Genomic DNA, 22,982 nt, shown 5'->3' on the forward strand with positions numbered 1-22,982 from the left:
TTCATAACCTCTAGATATATTATTTTCAAATTTTAATATTTGCCACTTCATTTCATGAGCAAAGTACATATTTTCTTTAGTCACTCACCTTGGGTTAGGGGGATAGGGATTAGAATCATGCTGTATGTGGAAAATTTTTTTTCTTCTTGATGTAATTTTGAATTATGATTGTGTTATATGTGCTTTATAGTTTTCTGAATTATGTAATTTGTCATTTTTCATTAATAATATGCATTCCATAAATGTCTTGTGTGTACATGGTTATATGTGAAAATCAGTAAAAAATATTTAATAAGAGAAAAAGATGGTGGAGATGATAAAGATAATGGAGATGAAGGAGACTGAGATGGAGATGATAGATGGAGATAGAGTTGGAGGTGATGGAGGTGATGGAAGTGGAGTTGGAGATGACAGTGATGATGGACGGAGATTATAGATTTGATGGAGATGTAGATGGACATGACAGAGATGATGGAGTTGGAGATGGGGATGATGGAGTTGGAGATGGGGATGATGGAGTTGGAGATGGGGATGATGGAGTTGGAGATGGGGATGATGGAGTTGGAGATGGGGACGACGGAGACGGGGACGACGGAGACGGGGACGACGGAGACGGGGACGACGGAGACGGGGACGACGGAGACGGGGACGACGGAGACGGGGACGACGGAGACGGGGACGACGGAGACGGGGACGACGGAGACGGGGACGACGGAGACGGGGACGACGGAGACGGGGACGACGGAGACGGGGACGACGGAGACGGGGACGACGGAGACGGGGACGACGGAGACGGGGACGACGGAGACGGGGACGACGGAGACGGGGACGACGGAGACGGGGACGACGGAGACGGGGACGACGGAGACGGGGACGACGGAGACGGGGACGACGGAGACGACGGAGACGGGGACGACGGAGACGGGGACGACGGAGACGGGGACGACGGAGACGGGGACGACGGAGACGGGGACGACGGAGACGGGGACGACGGAGACGGGGACGACGGAGACGGGGACGACGGAGACGGGGACGACGGAGACGGGGACGACGGAGACGGGGACGACGGAGACGGGGACGACGGAGACGGGGACGACGGAGACGGGGACGACGGAGACGGGGACGACGGAGACGGGGACGACGGAGACGGGGACGACGGAGACGGGGACGACGGAGACGGGGACGACGGAGACGGGGACGACGGAGACGGGGACGACGGAGACGGGGACGACGGAGACGGGGACGACGGAGACGGGGACGACGGAGACGGGGACGACGGAGACGGGGACGACGGAGACGGGGACGACGGAGACGGGGACGACGGAGACGGGGACGACGGAGACGGGGACGACGGAGACGGGGACGACGGAGACGGGGACGACGGGGACGACGGGGACGACGGAGACGGGGACGACGGGGACGACGGAGACGGGGACGACGGAGACGGGGACGACGGAGACGGGGACGACGGAGACGGGGACGACGGAGACGGGGACGACGGAGACGGGGACGACGGAGACGGGGACGACGGAGACGGGGACGACGGAGACGGGGACGACGGAGACGGGGACGACGGAGACGGGGACGACGGAGACGGGGACGACGGAGACGGGGACGACGGAGACGGGGACGACGGAGACGGGGACGACGGAGACGGGGACGACGGAGACGGGGACGACGGAGACGGGGACGACGGAGCTGGGGATAGATAGGGATGATGGAGCTGGGGATAGATAGGGATGATGGAGCTGGGGATAGATAGGGATGATGGAGCTGGGGATAGATAGGGATGATGGAGCTGGGGATAGATAGGGATGATGGAGCTGGGGATAGATAGGGATGATGGAGCTGGGGATAGATAGGGATGATGGAGCTGGGGATAGATAGGGATGATGGAGCTGGGGATAGATAGGGATGATGGAGTTGGGGATAGATAGGGATGATGGAGATGGTGTTGATGGTGACATTGAGATGCAGATGGAGATGATGGGGATGGAGGAGATGGAGATAATGGGTACAATGGAGATGGACATGGTTATGATGATGGAGATGGGATGATGGTGATGATTTAGATGAAATTGGACATGGAGTTTGAGCTGGACATGATGGAGTTGGACATGAGACTGGAGATGATTTAGATGATGGAGATTATGGCATTGATGGAGATGACAGAGATGGAGATGTAGATGATGCAGAGGAAGCAGATGCAGATTAAGAATATGGAGAGTATGAAAATGAAGGTTGAGATGATGATGGACATGATGAATGTGGAGATTATGGTGATGGATATAAGGAAATTGACATGGAGATGATGAAAACAATAGAATTGGAGATTGAGGTGCTGGAGATAATGGAGATAATAGAGATGGATTTGGAGGAGCTGGAGATGAAAGAGATAATGGAGACATGGAGATGAGATTGGAGAAGATGGAGATGAGATTGGAGAAGATGGATATGAGATTGGAGAAGATGGAGATGAGATTGGAGAAGATGAAGATGAGATTGGAGAAGATGGAGATGAGATTGGAGAAGATGGAGATGAGATTGGAGAAGGTGGAGATGAGATTGGAGAAGGTGGAGATGAGATTGGAGAAGATGGAGATGAGATTGGAGAAGGTGGAGATGAGATTGGAGAAGGTGGAGATGAGATTGGAGAAGGTGGAGATGAGATTGGAGAAGATGGAAATGATGCAGAGGAAGCATCTCTCTCTCTCTCACACACACACTCAGAGAAAACCACATAATCTGCTTAGAACAGCAAACTGCACTCAGACTGCAGCACTGGACCCAATGTTCTAAATTTGTTCATCTGTTACTTTCCTAAACAATAATCCGTTACTCCACAGCATGTCCAATTAACACCAACTTATGAAGTCCTTATAGGCAATCTTCAAAGTTTTTGCAAAGGCACTCGGTGCCTGGACTGTCTGGCTTGAGCCAAGCTCTTGCATTTTAAATGAGCTCTGTTTTGAAGTGTTTGTATCTGAGTGTGACCCAACTAAAAAAACCTGCCACAATTTATCTCCTTTAAAGCATATATATATACAATATAAAATATAACAATCTGTCACAGAGTCTATTTATAATTTCAGATCGTGATTAATCACAAGGGGTCAGGGGAAACATTACCATGGAAAGCTTTAGCAAATCTACATCTCACTCACTTTTTTCCAGATTTACATTTCCAGAGCCTTAGTTCTCAAGACATTTTGGTTTATTAAATATCTGGTCAATTTTTGCATGCATGTCCTTTCAACAGCCCATAGACAACAGCCCTTAAGGCTAGAGCTGGATGAGGTCCTCACCTGGGAAGAGACATATAAGGCAATTGAACAACTGAAAAGTGGAAAAGCAGCAGGTATGATGGAATCCCTCCCCAGAGGTCTGGAAGGCTGGCAGCAAAACTCTGCATGCCAAACTGCATGAGTTTTTCAAGCTCTGCTGGGACCAAGGAAAGCTGCCTCAGGACCTTCGTGATGCCATCATCATCACCCTGTACAAAAACAAAGGCGAGAAATCAGACTGCTCAAACTACAGGGGAATCACGCTGCTCTCCATTGCAGGCAAAATCTTCGCTAGGATTCTCCTAAATAGAATAATACCTAGCGTCGCCAAAAATGTTCTCCCAGAATCACAGTGCGGCTTTCGCGCAAACAGAGGAACTACTGACATGGTCTTTGCCCTCAGACAGCTCCAAGAAAAGTGCAGAGAACAAAACAAAGGACTCTACATCACCTTTGTTGACCTCACCAATGCCTTCGACACCGTGAGTAGGAAAGGGCTTTGGCAAATACTAGAGTGCCTTGGATGCCCCCCAAAGTTCCTGAACATGATTATCCAACTGCACGAAAACCAACAAGGTCGGGTCAGATACAGCAATGAGCTCTCTGAACCCTTCTCCATTAACAATGGTGTGAAGCAAGGCTGCGTTCTCGCACCAACCCTCTTTTCAATCTTCTTCAGCATGATGCTGAAACAAGCCATGAAAGACCTCAACAATGAAGATGCTGTTTACATCCGGTACCACATGGATGGCAGTCTCTTCAATCTGAGGCGCCTGCAAGCTCACACCAAGACACAAGAGCAACTTGTCCGTGAACTACTCTTTGCAGACGATGCCGCTTTAGTTGCCCATTCAGAGCCAGCTTCGCTTGACGTCCTGTTTTGCGGAAACTGCCAAAATGTTTGGCCTGGAAGTCAGCCTGAAGAAAACTGAGGTCCTCCATCAGCCAGCTCCCCACCATGACTACTAGCCCCCCCCCCCCCCCCCACATCTCCAACGGGCACCCAAAACTCAAAATGGTCAACCAGTTTACCTATCTCGGCTGCATCATTTCATCGGATGCAAGGATCGACAACGAGATAGACAACAGACTCGCCAAGGCAAATAGCACCTTTGGAAGACAACACAAAAGAGTCTGGAAAAACAACCAACTGAAAAACCTCACAAAGATTAGCGTATACAGAGCCGTTGTCATACCCACACTCCTGTTCGGCTCCGAATCATGGGTCCTCTACCGGCATCACCTACAGCTCCTAGAATGCTTCCACCAGCGTTGTCTCCACTCCATCCTCAACATTCATTGGAGCGACTTCATCACCAACATCGAAGTACTCGTGATGGCAGAGGCCGACAGCATCGAATCCACGCTGCTGAAGATCCAACTGCGCTGTGTAGGTCACGTCTCTAGAATGGAGCACCATCGCCTTCCCAAGATCGTGTTCTGTGGGGAGCTCTCCACTGGCCACCGAGACAGAGGTGCACCAAAGAAGAGGTACAAGGACTGCCTAAAGAAATCTCTTGGTGCCTGCCATATTGACCACCACCAGTGGGCTGATATCGCCTCAAATCGTGCATCCTGGCGCCTCACAGTTCGGCGGGCAGCAACCTCCTTTGAAGAAGACAGCAGAGACAAAGGAGGAAAAACCCAACAACCAACCAATTTTCCCTTGCAACCGCTGCAACTGTGTCTGCCTGTCCCACATTGGACTTGTCAGCCACAAACGAGCCTGCAGCTGACATGGACATTACCCCTCCATAAATCTTCTTCCGCGAAGCCAAGCCAAAGAAAGAAGAAGATATAGGTAGCCACTCTTCCTGGGATATTTTGATAGGATTAATCTGTCATAGATATGGAATGACAGCCCTCCCTAATTGAGAGTCCTGGTGGATTAGGCATACTTTGAGCAGTGACTAGGCTTCAGTTGGCAGATCCGAAGGCTCTGCCCCAGAATGCCCTCATGTCTTCTTGCTGTTTACCTTGGCCTTTGAACTACTTTTAAATGTTTCTAAGGATCAGAAACATTTAACAATTCAAGTAGTATTCAGTATTTACAAATAAATAATATTAGACACCTTTAAAGTATCAGAAATTGATTGAAGCATGAAATTTTATGTGAAATTTAAAAAATAACAAAACCACTGATCTTTTCACTCAGACTGATGAGCTAATTCACATGAATTTGGTCATTTTACAAGTTAGGATGAAGCTGAGGGTCCAGATAGGAGGTACATTCGTTCCTGAGCTCAAGATATAATTTGAGTCGGAGGACCTACCAGCTGTTTTCTGTGTTGCCAGGCCAGACGTAAGCAATCTGATCCATAGAGGACAAGAGAGTACTTTATGCTGCTGAAGTCCCTTGATGTCTCCACAAGGTGTAGCTCTACCTCTACTTCTTGAGTAAACAATTGTGCTATTCCATGTTTTCTATTGAAGGGATGCACAGGAGAGTCCCGTCTTCACCTGCTCTTTTTGCTCATTGTGGTGCAGATATTCTAGCCTTGCCAGGTTCTCATTGCTCCAAGTCATGTGATGAATAAAGCAACACAAGTAGGTAGATTAATGACCTGATTTTCCTTAACACACTTCGAGGCACCTCAAGATTTTGTCACTGAGCTGCCTCATGTTCATTCAGGACAAGTGACCCAAAGCTTTGGCAGAGTTTGGGGGGGTGGGGGGGGGAGGGGAAGGTCAGAATCAGAGCTGGGGGAGGAGTGGGTTGAGGCTAAAGGAATGAAAAGAATCAAAAGCACAGGCAACAAAGGGTTTAGTAATGGGTGATCTCAGGCAGGAGTAGGCTCAGCTGATGTTGCAAAGCTGGAGGTAGGTAGTCAGAGATGGCAGAGGATCAGCCAAGCCTGATTTTATTAAATAGTCAAACAGATTCTAAACAGTCTCCTCCTCTTCCCAGATCTGCAGGACACACATCTCATGGAATTTTGCACCCATAGTGCATTGGCCAACTCAGTTTAGCAGGAATCCTTTACCTGAATGCCCTGAACTCATTGTCTACATCCAGTAACCCCAACTTCATACTCTTTATCTATTGCTTGCCATCTCCAGTTTTGGATCTGGTCTCTGAATGAAAGTTCTTGTGTTGGGAGGGAAAAAGTAGTGGTTGATCACCAAAAGCAATCAGTTGATTTTGTTGTTATTGTGCATGTTAATGGAGATGCAGGTGATGGAAATGTTGGAGATGATGGAAGTGATGGAAATGGAGGTGATGGCAGAGGTAGAGGTGGTGGAGGAGATGGTAGAGATGAAGTTGGAAATGGATGAGCTGGAAGTGATGCGATGAAAGTGATGTGATGGAAGTGGAGGTGGAGCAAGTGGGGAGGTGAAGGAGATGAAGGTGAAGACTATAGAGATGAAGATGAATATGATGGAGATTAATATAATGAAGGTGGTGAAGATGGAGATGAATATTATGATGATGATGGAGAAAATTGATATGATGGAAAAGATGGATATAATGGAGATGAATATGTTGGAGATGGATGTTTTGGAGATGAATATGAAGATGGATATGAATATGATGAATATGTAAAAGACATAATGGAGATGTTGAAGATAAATATGTTCAAGATGGAGATGAATATGATGCCGATGTAAATCAGTATTTACCCAGGAAACTGGCATAGTGTATAAGGAAGGAAGGGAAACAAGCAGTAGTGGCATGGAACATAGAGATTAAAGAGGAGCAGGTGCTTGCTGCCTTACAGTGAATAAAAGTAGGTAAATCTCCTAGGCCTGACATGATATTTACTCATACATTGAGGGAGACTAGTGTTGAGGCCCTAGCAGATATATTTAAAGATCCTTAGCCACGGATGAGGTGCAGGACATTTGGCGGGTACCTCATGTTGTTTCGTTGTTTTAAAAAGGCTCCAAAAGTAAACCAGTAAATTACTAGCCTGTGAATTATTGGATGGAGTTCTGAGAAATCGGGTATATAAGTACTTGGATATCCAGAGGCTGATTAAGGATAGTCAGCACGGCTTTGTACCTGGTAGGTCCCGTTTAATGAATCTTGTAGAGTTTTTCGAGGAGGTTACCAAGAAAGTAGATGAAAAGGCTGTGGATGTTGTTTACATGGTCTTCAGTAAAGCCTTTGACAAGGTCCCACATGGGAGGTTAGTTCAGAATGTTCAGATGCTAGGTATCCATAGAGAGAATGTAAACTGGATTCCAAATTGCTAAATGGGAGATGATAGAGAGTGGTAGTGGATGATTGCTTCTCACACTGGAGGCTTGTGAGTAGTGATGTGTCTCAGGGATCCTGGGACCATTGTTGTTTATTGTCTATATCAATGATCTGGATGATATTGTAATAAATTGGATCAGAAACTTTGGTGATGACTTTAAGATTTGAGGCATTGTGGACAGCAAGGACAGCTTTCAAAGCTTGCAGAGGGATCTAGACCAACTGGAAAAATGGGCCAGTTAATGGCAGATGGAATTTAATGCAGACAAATGTGAGGTGCTGCATTTTGGAAGGACGAAACAAGGTAGGACATTGAGGAATGTGGAGGAACAAAAGGATCTGGGAATTCAGATACATAATTCCCGGAAAATGGCATCACAGGTAGACAGGGTTCAAATAAAGCTTTTGGCATCTTGGCCTTCATAAATCAAAGTATTGAGTACAGGAGTTGGGACATTATGGTGAGGTTGTATAAGACATCGGTGAGGCCAAATTTGGAGGATTGTGTGCAGTTCTGGTCATCAAACTACAGGAAAAATATCAGTAAGTTTGAAAAGTGTAGAGAAGATTTAGTAGAATGTTGCTGGGTCTTCAGGAGTTGAGTTACAGGAAAAGATTAAACAGGTTAGGACTTTATTCCTGGGAGCATAGAAGAATGAGAGAAGATTTGATAGAGGTTCACAAAATTATGAAAAGGTATAGACAGAGTAAATGCAAGTAAGCTCTTTCCACTTGGATTAGGAGAGGTAAACAGAAGAGCACATGGCTTTAGGGTGAAAGGGGAAAGATTTAGGGGGAACATTAGGGGAAAATTTAAAAAAAAATTAATTGTTTGCATCATTACAGGAAAAAAATGAATAAAACATTAATCAAATATCCATCGCTAATGGTACAAAAAAGTATCATTGGCGATGGATAAAGTTTTTTTTACTCAGAGAATGGTGGGAGTTTGGAACAAGCTGCCATCTGATGTGATAAATGTGGGCTCACTCTTGAATTAAAAAAAAATGAATAGATACATGGATGGGTGAGGTATAGAGGGTTATAAAATGGGTGCAGGTCAGTGGTACTAGTGATATGATGTTCCAGCACAGACTCGAAGGGATGAATGGGCTGTTTTCTGTGCTGTAGTGTAGACACCTTACAAAGCCGTCCTGTCCAGAGAAGAAACAAGCCTTCCGTCGCGCATGCAGCCATCTTCAGCGCAAACTCCGGGAGATCCAAAATGAGTGGTGGACTAGCCTCGCCAAACGAACCTAGCTCAGCGCGGACATTGGCGACTTCAGGGGTTTCTACGAGGCTCTAAAGGCTGTGTACGGCCCCTCACCCCAAGTCCAAAACCCGCTGCGCAGCTCAGACGGCAAAGTCCTCCTCAGCGACAAGATCTCCATCCTCAACCGATGGTCAGAACACTTCCAATCTCTTTTCAGTGCCAACCGCTCAGTCCAAGATTCCGTCCTGCTCCAGCTCCCTCAACAGCCCCTAAGGCTAGAGCTGGATGAGATTCTCACCCTGGATGAGACATATAAGGCAATCGAACAACTGAAAAGTGGCAAAGCAGCAGGTATGGATGGAATCCCCCCAGAGGTCTGGAAGGCTGGCGGCAAAACTCTGCATGCCAAACTGCATGAGTTTTTCAAGATTTGTTGGGACCAAGGAAAACTGCCTCAGGATCTTCGTGATGCCACCATCATCACCCTGTACAAAAACAAAGGCGAGAAATCAGACTGCTCAAACTACAGGGGAATCACGTTGCTCTCCATTGCAGGCAAAATCTTCGCTAGGATTCTACTAAATAGAATAATACCTAGTGTCGCCGAGAATATTCTCCCAGAATCACAGTGCGGCTTTCGTGCAAACAGAGGAACTACTGACATGGTCTTTGCCCTCAGACAGCTCCAAGAAAAGTGCAGAGAACAAAACAAAGGACTCTACATCACCTTTGTTGACCTCACCAAAGCCTTCGACACTGTGAGCAGGAAAGGGCTTTGGCAAATACTAGAGCGCATCGGATGTCCCCCAAAGTTCCTCAACATGATTATCCAACTGCACGAAAACCAACAAGGTCGGGTCAGATACAGCAATGAGCTCTCTGAACCCTTCTCCATTAACAATGGCGTGAAGCAAGGCTGTGTTCTCGCACCAACCCTCTTTTCAATCTTCTTCAGCATGATGCTGAACCAAGCCATGAAAGACCCCAACAATGAAGACGCTGTTTACATCCGGTACCGCACGGATGGCAGTCTCTTCAATCTGAGGCGCCTGCAAGCTCACACCAAGACACAAGAGAAACTTGTCCGTGAACTACTCTTTGCAGACGATGCCGCTTTAGTTGCCCATTCAGAGCCAGCTCTTCGGCGCTTGACGTCCTGCTTTACGGAAACTGCCAAAATGTTTGGCCTGGAAGTCAGCCTGAAGAAAACTGAGGTCCTCCATCAGCCAGCTCCCCACCATGACTACCAGCCCCCCCACATCTCCATCGGGCACACAAAACTCAAAACGGTCAACCAGTTTACCTATCTCGGCTGCACCATTTCATCAGATGCAAGGATCGACAATGAGATAGACAACAGACTCGCCAAGGCAAATAGCGCCTTTGGAAGACTACACAAAAAAGTCTGGAAAAACAACCAACTGAAAAACCTCACAAAGATAAGCGTATACAGAGCCGTTGTCATACCCACACTCCTGTTCGGCTCCGAATCATGGGTCCTCTACCGGCACCACCTACGGCTCCTAGAAAGCTTCCACCAGCGTTGTCTCCGCTCCATCCTCAACATCCATTGGAGCGCTTTCATCCCTAACGTCGAAGTACTCGAGATGGCAGAGGTCGACAGCATCGAGTCCACGCTGCTGAAGATCCAGCTGCGCTGGATGGGTCACGTCTCCAGAATGGAGGACCATCGCCTTCCCAAGATCGTGTTATATGGCGAGCTCTCCACTGGCCACTGTGACAGAGGTGCACCAAAGAAAAGGTACAAGGACTGCCTAAAGAAATCTCTTGGTGCCTGCCACATTGACCACCGCCAGTGGGCTGATAACGCCTCAAACCGTGCATCTTGGCGCCTCACAGTTTGGTGGGCAGCAACCTCCTTTGAAGAAGACTGGCAGAGCCCACCTCACTGACAAAACGCAAAGGAGGAAAAACCCAACACCCAACCCCAACCAACCAATTTTCCCCTGCAACCGTGTCTGCCTGATCCGCATCGGACTTGTCAGCCACAAACGAGCCTGCAGCTGACGTGGACTTTTTACCCCCTCCATAAATCTTCGTCCGCGAAGCCAAGCCAAAGAAAAGTGTTCTATAATTCTATGGAGATGATGATGGCTAAGATAATGGAGATAATGGACATGGAGATCAGGGCGATGGAGATGATGGAGATCAGGGCGATGGAGATGATGGAGATCAGGGCGATGGAGATGATGGAGATCAGGGCGATGGAGATGATGGAGATCAGGGCGATGGAGATGATGGAGATCAAGGCGATGGAGATGATGGAGATCAGGGCGATGGAGATGATGGGGATCAGGGCGATGGAGATGATGGGGATCAGGGCGATGGAGATGATGGGGATCAGGGCGATGGAGATGATGGGGATCAGGGCGATGGAGATGATGGGGATCAGGGCGATGGAGATGATGGGGATCAGGGCGATGGAGATGATGGGGATCAGGGCGATGGAGATGATGGGGATCAGGGCGATGGAGATGATGGGGATCAGGGCGATGGAGATGATGGGGATCAGGGCGATGGAGATGATGGGGATCAGGGCGATGGAGATGATGGGGATCAGGGCGATGGAGATGATGGGGATCAGGGCGATGGAGATGATGGGGATCAGGGCGATGGAGATGATGGGGATCAGGGCGATGGAGATGATGGGGATCAGGGCGATGGAGATGATGGGGATCAGGGCGATGGAGATGATGGGGATCAGGGCGATGGAGATGATGGGGATCAGGGCGATGGAGATGATGGGGATCAGGGCGATGGAGATGATGGGGATCAGGGCGATGGAGATGATGGGGATCAGGGCGATGGAGATGATGGGGATCAGGGCGATGGAGATGATGGGGATCAGGGCGATGGAGATGATGGGGATCAGGGCGATGGAGATGATGGGGATCAGGGCGATGGAGATGATGGGGATCAGGGCGATGGAGATGATGGGGATCAGGGCGATGGAGATGATGGGGATCAGGGCGATGGAGATGATGGGGATCAGGGCGATGGAGATGATGGGGATCAGGGCGATGGAGATGATGGGGATCAGGGCGATGGAGATGATGGGGATCAGGGCGATGGAGATGATGGGGATCAGGGCGATGGAGATGATGGGGATCAGGGCGATGGAGATGATGGGGATCAGGGCGATGGAGATGATGGGGATCAGGGCGATGGAGATGATGGGGATCAGGGCGATGGAGATGATGGGGATCAGGGCGATGGAGATGATGGGGATCAGGGCGATGGAGATGATGGGGATCAGGGCGATGGAGATGATGGGGATCAGGGCGATGGAGATGATGGGGATCAGGGCGATGGGGATCAGGGCGATGGAGATGATGGAGCTGATGGAAATTATGGATATAGAAGTGGAGATGGAGGTGACAGAGTAGTTGTGATGGTCATTGAGGTGATGGAGATGACAGGTACGATGAGGACTGAGATAAAGAAATGATGGAGACAGAGATGCTAGAGATCGTGGAGTTTCAGATGCTGGACAGGGACATGAGTGAGATGATGGACACAATGGCAAATGAGACCATGGAAATTATGGTGATGACAGACACAACGTGATAGTAATGGAGATTATGGAGATGATGGAGTTGATCATGGAGATGGAGTTAATGCAGATGGACGTGTTTGAAATGCAGATGGACGTCCTCAGACCATGGATTTGATGGAGAGGGAGATGGACACAATGGAGATGGACAAAGACACCATATAGGTGGAGATGATGACAGAATCAGAGAGGATGAAGGGCATGGAGGAGATGGAAGGCATCATGATGGATATGGAGACGACAAAGGAGATGACGGACATGATGCCGGGGGAGGATGATGATAGAGAAGGACCATAAGCAGATAGGCACGGTGGAGATGGACAGGATGGAGATGACAGAGACCATGATGATGGACATGAGGAGGAGGCGGGAGTAGAGGGGATGGAGGTGACGGTGGTGGGGATATTGTTAGAGATATGCTGGAGAAGAACAGGATGGACGTGGGCAGGATGGAGATGACAGAGACCATGATGTTGGACATGGAGTGGAGGGGATGGAGGTGACGGTGGTGCAGAGACACAGACACTATATGATGAGCTAAAATATGTGCCATGTAAATTACTTTGAAATGCTGCTTAAAATTAAATGGCCAGAGCTTCTTTTTAAGCCTTGGCAAAATAATGTCTAGAAACTAACAGTGGAAGATGAGGTTGAAAAGACAGTACTGGTACATATCAAAGGAACACAAATGAATGATTCCTCTAGTTCAAACCCAATTAGTTACAAACTGGTTATTTTCAAGATTCAAGATTTTTTTAATTGTCATGTAATAAAACCAATGTAATATTACACAAAGCTGCATTTAGTCTACCATAAGGCAGACAAAGATTCACCATCAGCAGAATTTGCCCAACACCCCTTCCAGAAGAGAGTCCCTTTATAGTCACTTAGTGCCTGTGGATTCGCCACCAGCACTTGTAGCCTCTGCAGGCCACAGACTTCAATCCAAACCATCAGCAACTGAATTTTAGATCCAATCCTTCAATATGAACAGGAAGCCATCTGTACTCAAGATCATTTGGGAGACCCTCCACCCTCAGCAACCTCTTACATCCCAGTTCCAATATCACTTCAGCCAGTCACAAGCAGTCCACAGCCTGGTGCGAGTCCTTTGATTGCAGGTCACCAGCAGCCTGCACTCTGCATGGAGTCCTCGCCTCAAGTTATTGAGAGCAGTTCCCCTCACTGGTCCACCGCCATGATCACCATCCTATAGGGTCTTCACCTCTGCTTCTCCTTCTCCCCATTTGTCTGGTGCCCTGCACCAGTCCTTTGCTTCCTGGAATTTGCAACCCTTTAAGGCCTCTGCCAGCATAAGCACTGCCATTTTGGGCCCAAACCCTGCAGTTGCAGGATTTTCAAATAAAACACCATCAGCTCATTTAAATGGCTATTTAAACCTGCACAAAGCCATTGATAGTAGGACTGAGCGGAAGGACCCTGCAGGGGAGTGCCGTCTCCTCTCCTGGGTCGACACTAGCAACAGTGCTGCCGTTAGAGCACTGGCAGTGCCGCCATTTCTTAATATAAAAGTTAAATAAATTCATCAGTGGAATTTCATCTAATCTGTACACTTTTTACATTTTTTGCATTCTTAGGAAATAGTAGAATGCTTTCAAATGGATCTCACAAGTCATGAAGTGTTTCAGAGATATTTGCCCTATCCATCCTTTACCTCTCAGCAGCTTAAAGCTACCTTGTATGGTCATTTTTTAGATTCTGTTGAAGAACTTTGATCTGAAAGGTTAACTCTCAGCAGTACATCAAATCATAAAAGTCTTCAAATACTCTTGTCCTTGTGAATCAGTCATCACTGACCCATTCAGAATCCCTTCCAAGCCCATTTCCAAAACCCATTAGTATACCTTTGCTCATATTTTTATAATAGAAAAAAGATAGGATGATTTTTTTCATTGCAATTGAAAGATATGATTATCAATACAATTCAGTGTGAAAGGGAAGTTTAGTTACTGATCTCGTTCAATATGTCAGATGGAAACTAGTATTGCACCATTGTCAAAATAGATTCATGGCAATGAATCGGCCTTTTTTGATCAATAAACAGGGTGAAATGAGAAGTGCATTATTTTCCTAGCATTTTCTTGATTACATCCTTGATTTTAAACTACCTGCAGCTGGGAATGTTCTACTCATTGAATCGTGCATTAGCCACATTTCTGTATGATCAGTGAATTAAGCAAATGTTTTTAAAAATGTTATTTTTAATTAGGAAGTAAATCAACGTAAATTTGGATCAAAAGAAATAAAACCTCAATTGTTCCATCTATGGTTAGATTAATAAATAAAAGACATTTTTTAAAACTTGCTGCTCAGAAACTGCTTTAAGAAATAACAAATTAATAGTTCATACATCTGCATTTGAAAGATAACAAATAGGATAAGATTCTTTTCATTGTCATTTTCTTTTTAATCCTGATCAATCCACTTCGCAGTAAAAATTAAGGCTTAATAAGTAATACCATTGAATTGAGAAAACAATAAATAAATGATAAATCTGCTTTCACGTTTGTGCAGAGAAATAATCTAGATATTAGACAAAGAGCAATGATGGTTCAAAGGCAGCAGGCAGGTTGTGTTGGAGTATGAATTTGATTATCATTGCATGATCTTTGCCATCGTCAGCATTTGAGTCTAACTGTCTGTGACAGTTCACTCCCAAATCAGAGCTCTCACTCTGTCTGTCTCATCTGCGTCCAGCAACATGAGCAGTAATTCTGACCAGAAATCAAAATTAAAGCAATAAACTAGCAAAAGAATACCAAAAGCAACATTCAGAGTTATCTCGACTCAGAAAGAGATGAAGAGAAAATTGAACAGAAAAAATTTAAACAGAGGCAAATGAAATTAACAAAGCATTGAGAAAGAATATTTGTTCTCTGATAATTATTTTGTATTTAAGTGGGTGGGCTTGATTTTGAGACTTTAATTAATACATTGCATGCTGAGTCTGATCAGGACAACAGATTTCTCAGTTTTTTTCTCTCTCAAAGCAATGTCAGATTTATTAAAATTCAATCACAAAACACATTTCCCTGTCAGGACATAACACCTCCTTTGACCTGCGACATCAGATTGCTTCACTTCTTTTCAAAACCAGTTGGCAGCAAAGATTGTTTGATAAATGTCAGAAATGATGTTAGACTCAATGCCTCAGTTGCATGAAATAACTCAGGTGGAATGACTTAGGGTTTTATTCCCCTTCTTTATGTGAAAGATTTCATTAAAAATGTCCATATTGTAGAACACCTTATCAAATGTGCATGGTTATATGAATTAACATGTCTTTGTTGTTTTCATTGTCAAATATATTTAATAATTGTATAAAAGCAAAATTATATAAAGCTTTAAATAATTTATCCATGAGTTAATGAAATCCCAGTATCATAGAACTAGATGACACATAAGAAGGCCTGTTATGTTTGTTTAGGAAGGAAATCAATTTCCCTTATGAATTAATTAGTCTTAGTCTATTGCTGTGAATAAGAACGTATGAACCTTCAAATCATACTTCTGGATAAACTTTATGTAATTTTCAGTATAATATGCATTTATTTTGACAGTTTTGACCAGTGTAATTGTTCGACTGTTGAGAGATTATATTATGTTACTCTTGTTATGTTACTAATTGTAAGATTGCCTGACAGTTTGTTGAGCAAATGTTTCAAATTTAAATGTAGACACACAGCACAGTAACAGGCCCTTTTGGGCCACAAGCCCATGCCACCCAATTGACCTACATTTCCTCCAAGTCTTTGAACAGCAGGAGGAAACTGGAAAACCCGGAGGAAACCTTTGCACACACAGGCAGAACGTATAAACTTCTTACAGACAGGACTGGATTCGAACCCTGGTAGCTGGATCTGTTGCACTCACCACTGCTCTATCTATGCAGCCCCAACTAAACCTCAGCAATGGTCTTCAGCCTCCCCTCACCAACTCCATCACTCTCCTGACTAACTGTCTGAATCGGAACCAGACAGCTCATAAACTTGTGGAGTTTTGGACATCATGTCCATACCATTGCCGGCCAGCTATATCCTCATAAATTTACCTAATTGAAATCATACCTCACCACGATTGCTCCTGGATTGTCAATCATGCTCCAGACTCCACCTCCTGCCTTAATTATAACAGTAAACATCTTGTTTATTGATGACTGATAGAATCTAGGGTGGGGGAATTGATGGGAATGAGATGAAAAATTAGTGTCTGGATAACTTACCTGATGCAGTGAATCAAATTCAAGCTTAATGTCACATGTAACTTGATGTAACAAGAGAATTCATTTTACAGGCAATCCATCTAATCAACCCATACATCAGAATCAGATTTATTGACTAAACATGTAATCTGAAATTTGTGAAATAGGAGGTAAAGATACATTACTGATGGTTTGGGTCTTGGCCCTTCTTCATGGTATAAGTGAAAAGCAGGCAGTAGAAGAATGGTAGTGGGAAGAGTCCAGAACAACAAACAACAAAGTGTTAATTGGATAAGAGGAAAGGTGAGAATTGATTTTGGCTCTGTGAAAGGAGAAAAAGAGACAATTTAATGGAAACTGGAGAAGTCTCCTCTACATCGTACAGATTGGGCGCAGACTGGGAGATTGCTTTGTTGAGCACCTCAGCTCTGTCCGCCGCAATAGTTTGGATCTCCCAGTGGCCACCCATTTCAATTCTCCATCCCATTCCCTTGCTGACATGTCTGTCCATGGTCTCATGAACATCCAGACTGAGACCACCCACAACTTGGAGGAATAACACCTAATCTTCTGTCTGGGCACCCTCCAACTGGATCACATTAACATTGATTTCACTAGTTTCCATTAAACCCCTCCACATCTTCATATCCCTGTCTCTTTTCCTTTAGTTCCCTCCCCCTTTCTCAAAAACAAACTCAATTCTCACCTTTCCTCTTGCATTTTTTAATATACTCCCCAAGTACCTAATTTGCTCCATGTTGCCTGTACCTGTTATACACTCTGTCTTCTTTCAAACCAGGTCCACAATATACCTCAAAAACCAAGGTTTTCTATGCTTGCAAACCTTGTCTTTCATCCTGACAGGAACATACAAATTCTGTACTCTCAAAATTTCACCTTTGAAGGCCCTGCATTTACCTCTCACAACCCTGCCTGATCCTTTCTTATTTCCTCAAAATTTGCCTTTTTCCAATGTTGAATCTCAACTTGAGGCCCAGACCCATCCTTCTCCATAATTAACTTGAAACTAATGGTATAATGACCACTGGACCCAAAATGTTCCCCTACAAATACTCCTGTCACCTGTCTGATCTTCACTGCCTAAAAGGTGATACAGTATTGCATTCACTTTAGATTGTACATCTATATACTGATTTAGAAAACTTTCCTGAACACATTTGACAAACTCCAAGCCATCCAGCCCTTTTACAGTATGGGAGTCCCGTTAATATGTGAAAAATTAAAATCCCCTACTATCACAACCTTGTGTTTCCTGCAGCTGTCTACTATCTCTCTACAGATTTGCTCCTTCAATTTGCATTAACTATTGGGCAGTCTATAATACAATCCCATGAGTGTGGTCGTACCTTTCCCATTCCTCAACTACCCCATATAGCTTCAGTTGATGAGCCCTCTGGTCTGTCCTTTTGAGCACAGCTGTGATATTTTCCCTGACGAGCAAGGTGACGCCTCCTAACAGAAGCCCAGAACATTGAGCTGTCAGTCCTACACCTCCTGCAACCAAATTTCACTAATGGCCTTGTCATAATTCCACGTGCCAATCCTTTCTTACAGTACTCCTTGCATTGAAATAGATGCACCTGAGAACATTTCCACCATGTACAACCCTTTGACTTCTAATGGTGCCTGCAATTTTCACATTATCTTTTCCCTTCTCCACTCCTCTATCTGCTCTGGAACTCTGGTTCCCATCCCCCTGCAAATCTAGTTTAAACCTTCCCGCAAGGATATTAGTTCCCCTCCAGTTCAAATGCAAGCTGTCATGTAAGAACAAATCTCCACCTTCCCTGGAAGAGAGCCCAATGACCCAGAAACCTGAAGCCCTCCCTTCTGCACTATGTCTTTAGCCACATGTTAAACTGCATTATCCTCCTATTTCTAACCTCACCAGCACAAGTTATGGGTAGCAATCTTGAGATCACAACCTTGGAGGGTCTGTCCTTTAACCTATTGCCGAACTTCCTGAACTCTCCTTGCAGGACCTCCTCACCCTTCCTACCCACATCATTGGTCCCTACATGGACCATGACATGTGGCTGCTCACTCTCCCTCCTGAGAATGCTGTGAACTCAATCAGATATCTCAGATCCTGGAACCAGGGAGACAACATACCATCCGAGACACTCGATCTCCTCCACAGAACCTCTTATCTGTTCCCCCTAACTATGGAATCCCTTATCATTACAGCTCACCTCTTCTCCTCCCTTTCCTTCTCAGCCACAGATAAGACTCCATGCCAGAGACCTGATCACTGTGGCTTGTCCCTGGTAGGTCATCCTCTCCCAACAGTATCCAAAATGGCATACTTGTTATTGATGGGACAGCCACAGGGGTTCCCTGCACTGCCTGCCTATTCACTTTCCCTTTCCTGACTGTCACCCATCTACCCTCCTCCTGCCTCCTAGGTGTAATAGTGTCTCTATAACTCCTGCATATCACCCCCTCTGCCTCCTGAATGATCCGGAGTTCATCCAACTCCAGCTCCAATTCCATAACTTGGCTTGTTAGGATGGATGCAGTTATCATAGATGAAGTCATCAGGGATACTAATGACTTCCCTGATAACGCACATTTTGCAAGAGGAGCATTCCCCTACCTTGGCTGCCTTTCCCTCTGTTTATGACTAGATGAACAAAATACATGATATCTAAAACCTGCCCTTACCTGTGTCTACTACTGAATCTTTTTTTTCTTGTATGCCATGAACCTTTCTTACTTCAGTGCCTATTGTCCCTTGCCTCTTGCTGAAGCCTATTGAGCCAAATCCTTTCCACTCTGACTTAGCCCAATCCAACAATTACCACTCCGCTGCACAATCCCTCAGTTTCATAGTGATACTCAGCTTCCTCCTATCAGCTTTTAGCTGCTGCCTTGCCCCTTTTTAAATTCAAATTGCTGCCGCTCCTCAGGTCACTTGACCTCTCTTGCTCCAATCAGCTTCTTCCTCCAACTTCCTTAAAAATAATCTCAAAATGAACCACTGAACTTTCCCATTATACTATTCCATGCAAGTCATTTTCCTTTGACACCAAAATGCTGCTTTTCGTGTGGAAGGAAGTGAAGTTTTGGTTTCATCCTACAGCTGGAAGATGATGCCAATTGCATGATAAGATGGCATTAACAATAATTGTTCTCTTTTTAAAATTTTTTTATTTTTCACACTATGAACCATATTAACCAAAATACACATAAACATTTCCCTCTTGAATATACATAGTGTCATTTTCTCCCCCTTTTCCCCCTCCCTTCCCTCCCTCCTTCCCACCCCTCCCTACCCACTAAACGTTCAACATATACAATGCAATAAACCCATTAAACAATGTCATCACACAATGAAAATAAACAAGAAAATTGTGTCATCTACTGTTACACACTGGGTCAGTTCATTTCGTCTTCTTCTCCTTCTGTCATTTTAGGGGGTGGAGGTCCGTGGTAAGCCCTCTCTCTTGTGTTCCATGTACGGTTCCCAAATTTGTTTGAATACTGTGACGTTATTCCTTAAGTTATATGTTATTTTTTCCAATGGAATACATTTATTAATTTCTATGTACCATTGCTGTACTCTCAGGCTCTCTTCTGATTTCCAGGTTGACATTATACATTTTTTTGCTACAGTTAAGGCTATCATAATAAATCTTTTTTGTGCAACATCCAAATTGAGGCCTAATTCTCTATTTCTTATATTACTTAGAAGAAAGATCTCTGGATTTTTTGGTATGTTGCTTTTTGTGATTTTATTTAATACCTGATTTAGATCTTCCCAAAACTTTTCCACTTTCTCACATGCCCAAATTGCCGTTTCCTTCTTAAAGCAAAAACATCTATCTGATACTGTTGGGTCCCATTTATTTAACTTTTGGGGCATGGTGTATAGCCTGTGTAACCAATTATATTGTATCATGTGTAACCTCGTGTTTATTGTATTTCTCATAGTTCCAGAGCATAGCTTTTCCCATGTTTCATTCTTTATCTTTATGTTTAGATCTTGTTCCCACTTTTGTTTGGGTTTACAGGTTATTTCCTCATTCTCTTTCTTTTTCAGTTTGATGTACATGTTTGTTACAAATCTTTTAATTATCATTGTGTCTGTAATCACATATTCAAAGTTGCTTCCTTCTGGTAACCTCAGCCTGCTTCCCAATTTGTCCTTCAAGTAGGTTTTCAGTTGGTGGTATGCAAACATTGTACCATGAGTTATACCATATTTGTATTTCATTTGTTAAAAAAATAAATTATTTCCCAAAAAACAATTTTCTATTCTTTTGATCCCTTTTCTCTCCCATTCTCTAAAGGAAAGGTTATCTATTGAGAAAGGGATTAGTTGATTTTGCATCAATAATAATTTTGGTAGTTGGTAATTTGTTTTTTTCCTTTCTACGTGAATCTTCTTCTAAATGTTGAGCAGATGGTGCAGTACTGGTGAACTTCTATGTTGCACCAGCTTTTCATCCCACTTATAAAGTTCTGGTACCTTCTCTCCTATTTTATCTAGCTCTAATCTGGTCCAATCTGGCTTTTCCCTTATTTGATAAAAATCTGATAGATATCATAATTGTGCTGCTCTATAATAACTCTTAATTGGGATCAAGGAAAAAGGACAAACAAATTACATATAACCCAACAGAGATCAATGAAAACTTCAAGGAATTCTATGAGCAATTATACCGAAGTGAGAACGAAGAGAAAGAAGGAAAAATAGATGAGTTTCTAGCTAAAATTGAACTACCGAAATTGCAAGAAGAGGAGCAAAGCAAATTGATAAAACCATTTGAAATAGAGGAAATACAGGATATATTAAAAAAGCTACCGAACAATAAAACACCTGGAGAGGACGGACTCCCAATAGAATTCTATAATACATTTAAAGACTTATTAATTCCTCATCTCCTGGAAGTAATGAACCAGATTGAAAAAACACAAAACATACCAGATTCATGCAAAACAGCAATAATTACAGTAATACCAAAGACGGGGAAAAGATCCACTAACACCAGCATCATATAGACCAATATCTCTACTTAACACAGATTATAAGATAATAGCAAAACTATTAGCAAACAGATTGGCCGACTGTGTACCAAAAATAGTAAAACTAGATCAAACTGGATTTATTAAGAAAAGATGAATAATGGACAATATCTGTAAGTTCATTAACTCAATCCATGCAGTACAAGGAAATAAGACGCCAACAGTGGTGGTTGCTTTAGATGCAGAGAAAGCTTTTGACAGGGTAGAATGGAATTATTTATTCAAAGTACTACAGAGGTTCAACCTACCAGAGAAATATATTAGTTGGATTAAAGCATTATATAAGGGACCATTGGCAAAGGTGACAGTAAATGGATATATATCGAACCAATTTAAATTAAGCAGGTCAACTAGGCAGGGATGTCCACTATCTCCCTCACTGTTCACTTTAGCTATAGAACCCTTGGCAGAACTGATAAGAATAGAAAATAAAATAAAAGGGATAAGAATAAAAGAGAAGGAATATAAAATCAGTCTATTTGCAGATGACATCATAGTATTCTCAACAGAACCAGAATTATCAATAAAAGAATTACATAAGAAATTGAAGGAATATTGAGAAATATCGGGGTACAAGATCAACACAAATAAAAGTGAAGCGATGCCAATGAATAATGCAGATTTCAAAGTTTAAGAAAGAATCACCATTTAAATGGCAATCACAAGCAATCCGATACCTAGGTATTGAACTAGATAATAATCTAGGCCATCTATACAAATTAAATTATCAGCCATTAATGAAGAAATTACAAGATGACTTAGAACATTGGAAAGATTTACCACTAACACTAATAGGAAGGGTAAATTGCATTAAAATGAATATCTTCCCAAGGATACAATACCTATTTCAATCATTACAAATTCCCTTAACAGAGAAATTCCTCAATAAACTAAAGAAAATAATAAGGAAATTCTTATGGAAAGGGGGAAAACCGAGGATAGCGCTAGATAAATTAACAGAATGGTACAATTGTTCTCTTCTTCACCTCACATTTCATTAGGTTGTATTCCATTCCAAATGATTTAATGACACTGTAAAAGGCTAGCCTACAGGCTACAATTTATTTTCTCTGTTACCCATCTTGTGAACAGATATTGCAGCCATTTCTGGAAATTGAAATCATCAACTTCATACTGGACTAATAGTACAGAATGTACTTCTTCTGCAACTTTAATCTTAATATTTCTAGATTTCTATTGTTCCCACTGACTATATCGCCAATTCCATTGTTACTTTCATCCTAGTCATTCTGAATGAATAAAAATTCAGACCATAACATTTTTATTTATTTTTAAGTGTTGGAATGAGTCTGACTGAGCGAAAGAGTTTAGAAATGAAGAGCATTGCCAATAAGTCATACTCCAACACAATTTTGATTGTAATTTTAGTGCATTTGAAAAATTTGGGGTGAGTGGGATTTGCAAAGTAATAGCAACAA

At 43.9% G+C, this 22,982-nt stretch overlaps 2 protein-coding genes across 2 annotated transcripts; both read left to right on the forward strand.

Annotated features, from left to right (window-relative positions):
* Positions 1-359: 359 nt before the first annotated feature.
* Positions 360-1,712, forward strand: LOC138754556 (sodium/potassium/calcium exchanger 1-like). Its single transcript, XM_069919023.1, has one exon. It carries the CDS (start codon positions 360-362, stop codon positions 1,710-1,712), a length of 1,353 nt encoding a protein of 450 aa, XP_069775124.1.
* A 5,592-nt stretch (positions 1,713-7,304) lies between these two features.
* LOC138754607 (uncharacterized protein DDB_G0290685-like) lies at positions 7,305-12,167 on the forward strand. The gene is made up of 2 exons (XM_069919152.1): positions 7,305-7,440; positions 10,819-12,167. The coding sequence occupies exons 1-2, from the start codon at positions 7,305-7,307 to the stop codon at positions 12,165-12,167; spliced, it is 1,485 nt and encodes a 494-aa protein (XP_069775253.1).
* Positions 12,168-22,982: the final 10,815 nt, after the last annotated feature.

The sequence above is a fragment of the Narcine bancroftii genome, chromosome 1, assembly GCF_036971445.1.
Source record: "Narcine bancroftii isolate sNarBan1 chromosome 1, sNarBan1.hap1, whole genome shotgun sequence".
In the NCBI taxonomy this organism is placed as follows: Eukaryota; Metazoa; Chordata; class Chondrichthyes; order Torpediniformes; family Narcinidae; genus Narcine; species Narcine bancroftii.

Excerpts from the sequence above, each read along its gene's own strand:
- LOC138754607 (XM_069919152.1), top strand. The coding sequence starts at position 7,305 with ATGAATCTTGTAGAGTTTTTCGAGGAGGTTACCAAGAAAGTAGATGAA. Across the intron at positions 7,441-10,818 it reads TCAGAATGTTCAGATGCTAG|ATAATGGAGATAATGGACAT; the intron begins GTATCCATAGAG and ends ATGATGGCTAAG.
- LOC138754556 (XM_069919023.1), top strand. The coding sequence starts at position 360 with ATGGAGATAGAGTTGGAGGTGATGGAGGTGATGGAAGTGGAGTTGGAG.